Source organism: Chaetura pelagica, unplaced genomic scaffold (genome assembly GCF_000747805.2).
Source record: "Chaetura pelagica isolate M959 unplaced genomic scaffold, ChaPel_1.0 scaffold584, whole genome shotgun sequence".
Taxonomy (NCBI): domain Eukaryota; kingdom Metazoa; phylum Chordata; class Aves; order Apodiformes; family Apodidae; genus Chaetura; species Chaetura pelagica.
Window position 1 is genome coordinate 107,596 of NW_009953080.1, and position 6,392 is coordinate 113,987.

At 51.3% G+C, this 6,392-nt stretch overlaps 1 protein-coding gene across 1 annotated transcript; it reads right to left on the bottom strand.

Moving 5' to 3' along the window:
• Positions 1-611: 611 nt before the first annotated feature.
• On the bottom strand, positions 612-1,835 carry LOC104388149. Its single transcript, XM_009996974.1, has 2 exons — positions 1,092-1,835; positions 612-845 (listed from the first exon to the last, which is right to left on the bottom strand). Exons 1-2 carry the CDS (start codon positions 1,833-1,835, stop codon positions 612-614), a joined length of 978 nt encoding a protein of 325 aa, XP_009995276.1.
• Between the last annotated feature and the right edge of the window lie 4,557 nt (positions 1,836-6,392).

Below are 6,392 nucleotides of genomic sequence, written 5' to 3' on the forward strand. Positions count from 1 at the left end.
TCTAAAGGCCACCCTGCTCTGCTGCTTTTGCTACATCTCTAAGTACCTTTTCAACACCCAGATCTGTTCCAACAGATGCTGGTCCTCAAAGGCACAATTGCTGCCTTTATTTTACACAAAGGGGTGGTACAACAGAGGTAGTTTTTTCTAGTAGGAGTTGTTAGGAGCAGCTTTTAGAGTTGGAAAATAAATCAGACAGGGAGCAGGAATCCACCTGCAGTTGGAGTTTAATATGATTGGTACCACTGGGGAATAGAATGGATCCAGCAACAGTAACAACCTCCCGGGTGCAAACGCTGCCACAGTTGTATCGGTTTCAAGGACTGAGCACCTGCTCAGGGTTACTCAGCTTGGCACTGACAGCTTTTTGTGTTGCAGGGATGACTGAAACGTGGTCAAACAATCAGGAAGGCAAGGCACTCTGAGTTTAACATGGATACAATAAGGGGTAAAATAAGGCCAAAGCTTCTCTGGGGGTTAGGAATGGAAAGGGGAGCAGAGAAGTAACCCCAGACCTCTTGCTACCTGGCTGGCTGTTCTCACAACTACTTCTTTATATCTTTTATTACCACCAACTACTTCTCTCTCTCTCTCTCTCTCTCTCTCTTTTTTTACCACAGCCATTTGGCAACACAGTGACTCTTCTTGGAGTGGCTGGAACGTTTGGCCCCCCCTGTGTGGTGATGTGAGGAGTGGTGGGTGGCCCGTGAGTAGAGGCACTTGGACTTGGTTAGGTGCTGTGTGGTCGAGCTCTTGTGCTTGGTTCCCTCCTGGGTCAGCGAGTACTTGGCCGTGTGTTGCTTGGTCGAACACTCCTTGACCCCCTTCTCTGGGAGGCACTTGGTCTTGTAGGGCTCTGGGGAACATTTGGTCTTGCAGGGTTCCAGGAGGCACTTGGTCTTGCAGGGTTCCAGGAGGCACTTGCTCTTGCAGGGTTCTGGGGGGCACTTGGTCTTGCAAGGCTCCAGGTGACACTTGGTCTTGCAGGGTTCTGGGGGGCACTTTGGCCTGCAGGGTTCTGAGGGGTACTTGGGCCTGCAGGGCTCTGGGAGGCACTTGGGCTTGCAGGGCTCCTGTGGGCACTTGGTGACACACTGCTGGGAGGAGTAGGAGGTGACACACTCCTGCGTGGGGTAGCCCCTCATGCACTTCTGGTGGGGGAAGCCGCTGACGTACTCCTGCAGGAAGGACTGGGTGACGCAGCGCTGCGGGGGGCACTCGGTGACCCCCTGGAGGGGCAGGGAGTAACCACCAGTCGTCCCCTGCACGGACCACAGCTCCGAGCCGCAGCGCTGCAAAGGGCACTTGGCCACCCTCTGCGACCTGCACTCCTCTTTGCACGAGGCCGACGAGCACCTGATCCCGCAAGGCGGGTACTTGAGCTTGGTGGGCTCCGGGCAGCGCGGGGCGCAGGGCGGGAGGCTCCTGGCTAGGCGTGGCTTCTCCAGGCAGTTGGTCTCACAGGGCTGGAAGGTGGACATGGTGCTCAGCTTCACGCTGGGCCTCCCGCAGGGCAGGAGGCAGGTGGTGTCACAAGGCTCGGGGTAGAGCAGGACGCAGCGCTGCACGTAGGGCTGACAGCCCAGCAGGGGTGGCTGGCTCACACCCGGCTGGCAGGCCAGCAGGGATGTCTGGCTCACGCCGGGCTGTGGGCACACGTAGGTGAGAGGTTGTGTGTAGCTCTGCCATCTTGGCACCGGGCCCTTGATGATGCTCAGGGGGTGGCAGGTGGTGCTGCAGGTGTCGGGCTGGGTGGTGCAGTGCTGGATGCTCTCGGTGATGCAGCCGGAGCCCGGCAGGTACAGGTGCTTGTACTGCTCCCCGTAGTAGTGCATGGTCACCCCAGGCACTCAGGCCTGAAAACAAAGCAGGAAAAGACAGACAGGTCATATAGGCAGGAGCTGGTTTCGGTGAGGTAGGGCTCAGAGTCTGCCCACAGGCTTCTCTATGTGTTGAACCCACACCCTAGCTCTCCTGAAGGTCAGAGGCTTCTGGTGACTCAAGCCCAGGCTGAGACTGTTGAGGAGAGGGCCCTTGATGATGCTCAGGGGGTGGCAGGTGGTGCTGCAGGTGTCGGGCTGGGTGGTGCAATGCTGGATGCTCTCGGTGATGCAGCCGGAGCCCGGCAGGTACAGGTGCTTGTACTGCTCCCCGTAGTAGTGCATGGTCACCCCAGGCACTCAGGCCTGAAAACAAAGCAGGAAAAGACAGACAGGTCATATAGGCAGGAGCTGGTTTCGGTGAGGTAGGGCTCAGAGTCTGCCCACAGGCTTCTCTATGTGTTGAACCCACACCCTAGCTCTCCTGAAGGTCAGAGGCTTCTGGTGACTCAAGCCCAGGCTGAGACTGTTGAGGAGATGGAGAGGAGAGGCTGCTCATCCCCACACCCTTCTCTTAAGAGCCCAGACACAACCAGGGGTTGGAACCAGGCAAACTGGGGAGTTTTCTTGCAACCCTTCAAAAACCAGCTAAGTGTCCTTCCATTTCACCAAGGACAAGTGACGTTGTGACCCTCTGTCTTGCTTTTTGGAAGCCTCCACGTCCACGCTGGGACATTCTTTCAAGTTTTGTCCTGCAGCTGCCAAGCATCAAGGATGAAAGAAAAGCCCAAATTAAAGGTGTGCCCGTGCTGTAACACTTGGGTGTGGTCACAGTTCCTGCTGGCAAACCCAAGCTGAGGTTAAATGAGCTGGCTGAGGGTAAGGCCAGGTTAGGGCAGCACCAAGCCCAGCACGTCCAACCTGCCTGCCTGCCAACCCATGGTCCCACTGGGGTCTGCTGGGCTGGAAACCTGCAATTACAGGCTCTGAGCTGCCCCTGCAAGCCTTGCAGTCCTGGCTCCACACTATCATGTAGGTATCTTTAAGAAAAGAGGAAGAGGAAATACAACAGGGTTATTTCTAAGGATTTAGTGCAACCAGGAAAGGAGAAGCTCTCCAAGCAACAGCTCAGCTGGCGTGAACTGGTTAGGATTCACAGAACTGAGAGAATTGCACCCATTTAAAGCAGCCTCCAGTCCTGCACTACAGTGGTACCAAGCCTCAGTGTCCTGGTTTTGGTCTGGTAACCTGAAAATTGGCTGCCCAAACACCTGGCACAGAAGCTCTGATCAAGAAACCCCACCCTGGCAGTCCCAGGGTGAGCAGCACAAAACGGAGTCTACTGAGACCACAGCCCGGGGGAAGGGACCTGCTGACACCATCTGGAGCTCCACATTGTCCTTCTAAAACTGCTCAGAAATGCCTCACTTTGCCTTGGCCCTGGGAGTCATTGAAACAACAGCTCCATTTGACTCCCCACTCTGGAAATCACCAGTTTCCAGGACTTCTCTGAGCCTTTAACAGGATTATTTTGAGCACAAGCACTGGAACCACCGACATGTGAAAGATACACTGATTAAAATCGTTGCTTTACTGTCAACATTAGTTGGAGATCAAGGCAAATAATGAAATGACTGTAAAGAAACTGCATTTTCTGGACACCACTAGTTCTGTCTATAATTACAGTAAGAGCTTTTATCTTCCCAAAGCCTGTCACTGGGTGACTATTAGTAATAGCAATGCTGTGTGTTACTATCATTTGGAAAAGTTAGTATCAGTACAACTATAATCATCATCAACTCATAAAAACAACCCATTGAAAAACAATTACAGCAATTGCTACTACTACCTGTACAATGCCAGAGTGTCTGGTGATGCTCATCAAGCTAAAAAGCCTCTAAAGGAGTAGGGGGGATTATTGGTTTCCAGGGCGCCTCAGACTAATGTTTATCATTGTTACCTAGATAGAAATTTTCAGATGTTCAGACTTAGCTAGAGTCTCTCTGCTGACTTTCACATGGGCACTGAAGTGGATCAGCTTCTTGCTGTGATCTGAGAAGTTGCTTTGTTCCAATTCCATCCACCAGCAGCAAGTTGCTCCAGGCCACTTCCTTCAGAGGAGCTGCCTCTTCCCATGTAAGCTCCCAGCTCCTGCCAGCACCGAGCCCTTCGCTCAGCCAACAACATCCTTGGGACTAGAGCTAAGAGCAAGTGGAGCAAAGCCCACACATCCCACTCCTGACTTCACAGTCCAGCTGGAAGTGCTTTCCCAGTATTCTTCAGTCCAGCAGGGAGGAGATGCTCCAGCATTGGAGCCGTGGCCAAGGCAGCATCCCCCAGAGGACACTTCTCCACAAGCACCCGGGCAGAACCTCTGCCTGCTCCGGCCACCCAGGAATCAAACAGCATTTCAGGAGCTCCAGTAAAAGCCAGACTTACCCACTTCATCAGTAAGAACAACCGGAGAGAAGTGCCTAGGAGAGCCCTGCACTGGCAGAGCTTTTATACAGTGAATAAGTGCCCTGGGGGAGTGAGGCAGCTGGGCCAGTGATGCTCTAATTGCCTGACCTGGCCTGGCCACGTGTGGCTTCGTGCCGGCGGGAATGGCTGTCCTGGCTCTGCTGGGACATCCAGCTAACCCAGGAACCTCCTGATCCAACATATTGAACTGTTGAAGCCTTCCCTGAGAGGCTCAAGGGCATCATGTGCCTGAGCTGCTGGTGGTTGTGTTACAGATCCCCGTGGTGGTCCCACACCTGCCCACTGCAAACCCAGGGCAGGAAAACAAGGGCTTGTAATAAGAAGACAAGGGGGAATAGAAGAGGGGAGATTCAGGTTGGACACTGGGAGGAAATTCTTCGCTGTGAGGGTGTTGAGACACTGGTACAGGTTGCCCAGGGAAGCTGTGGAAGCCCCATCCCTGGATGTCTTCAAGGGCAGGTTGGATGGGGCTTGGAGCAGCCTGGGCTGGTGGGAGGTGTCCCTGCCCATGCAGGGGGTTGGATCTAGATGGTCTTGAAGGTCCCTTCCGACCCAAACCATCCCATGACTTTATGCAAACACACCTTCTTACCCATAAGAAGACTGCAGTTGAGCCCACCAAAGGGTCTCCTCATTTCCACAGGAGCTGCCTGCAAAAAGGCCCTTTGTAAACACCATCCAGGAAGGACTCTGGGCAGCTTTTTACAGCCCATAATTACCCCGGCACGCAGACTTCCTTCACTCACCCGGGCAACTCGGCGAAGGACCCGATGACTGGGACTGAGAAAGCCTTGGGCTAAGGGCCAGGTGGCTTCTCAAAAGGATTTACCACCAGGTGAATAACCTGCTGGAAGAGGTGATGCTTTTCCGGCACAACAAAGAGGAGAAGGGCTGAGCAGGAGCCCGGGGAGAGGCGCCTGCATCAAACCAGCTTATTGTCCTCCAAACAAATCCCATTTCCTGCTCCCTGCTCCACAGCTTCTGCACCACTCATCCCTCCCTTTGTTCCCTGTTTGTGCCACAAATAAAGCCAAGGGAAAATTAACAGTGGCACCTGTTAGTGCCAACAGGGAATACATTTGCATGGAGTCACATCTGCAGGAGCAAAGGGCTGGTATTTTTATTTTGCCTTTAATTTCACACCCAGGAATTGGGTTCTAGCATGCCTGGAATTCAGGTGAGGTCCCATCCATTGAAGCCAAAAAAATAAGGTTGAAGAAGTAAAATTTGAATGGAGTAGGTGGAAAATTTCTCACCCATAAGAAGAACTGTTGGTGCTGCCATCCCTGGAGACACTGAAAAGTCGTGTGGAAGTGGCACTTCAGGACTGTAAATTGACCAAGTCCAACCTTTGTGCTTGGACTCAATGATCTTGAGGGGCTTTTCTAACCTAAATGGTGATTCTTTGATTAGAAACAAAATCTTGATTGTCTGGTTTATGAACCACTTGGGTCAATTTTCCAGTTGTCCTCACCCAAAATTCCCAGAGGAGGTTTGTTATGGACACGGGTGATTTTCTGACCAAAAAAGATAATTCTTGGTACCAAATATAAGTTTAATTTTAATGGAGTAGGTGGAAAAATTCTCACCCATCTGAAGCACTGGGGGTGCTGCCATCCCTGGAGATATTTAAAAGAGCTGTGGACACGACACTTCAGGACATGGTTTGTGGGTGGGCTTGGCCATGTTATATTTATGGTTGAACTTGATGTTCTTGATGGTCTTTTCTAACCTAAATGATGATCCTATGATTTGAAGCAGAATCTTGATTATCTGGTTTATGAACCACTGGGTAAATTTTCCATTTCTATTTTCACCTAAAATTCCCAAGGGAGGTTTGTTATTGACATGGCTGATTTTTCTGACTAAAAGATAATTTTTGGTACGAAAAATAAGTTAAATTTGAATTTAAAAATCAATTTTCTCTTTCCATTTTCACTTGAAAATCCAGGATTTGGAAAGTAGGTTTGTTATTGACATTTCTGATCTTCCAACAAAGACAAATCTCTTTGGATGATAGAAAAAAACCCAACCCACAAAGTGCTTGTTTTCCCAACATTTCAAGAGCTACAAAAAAAAATATCAGCAGGA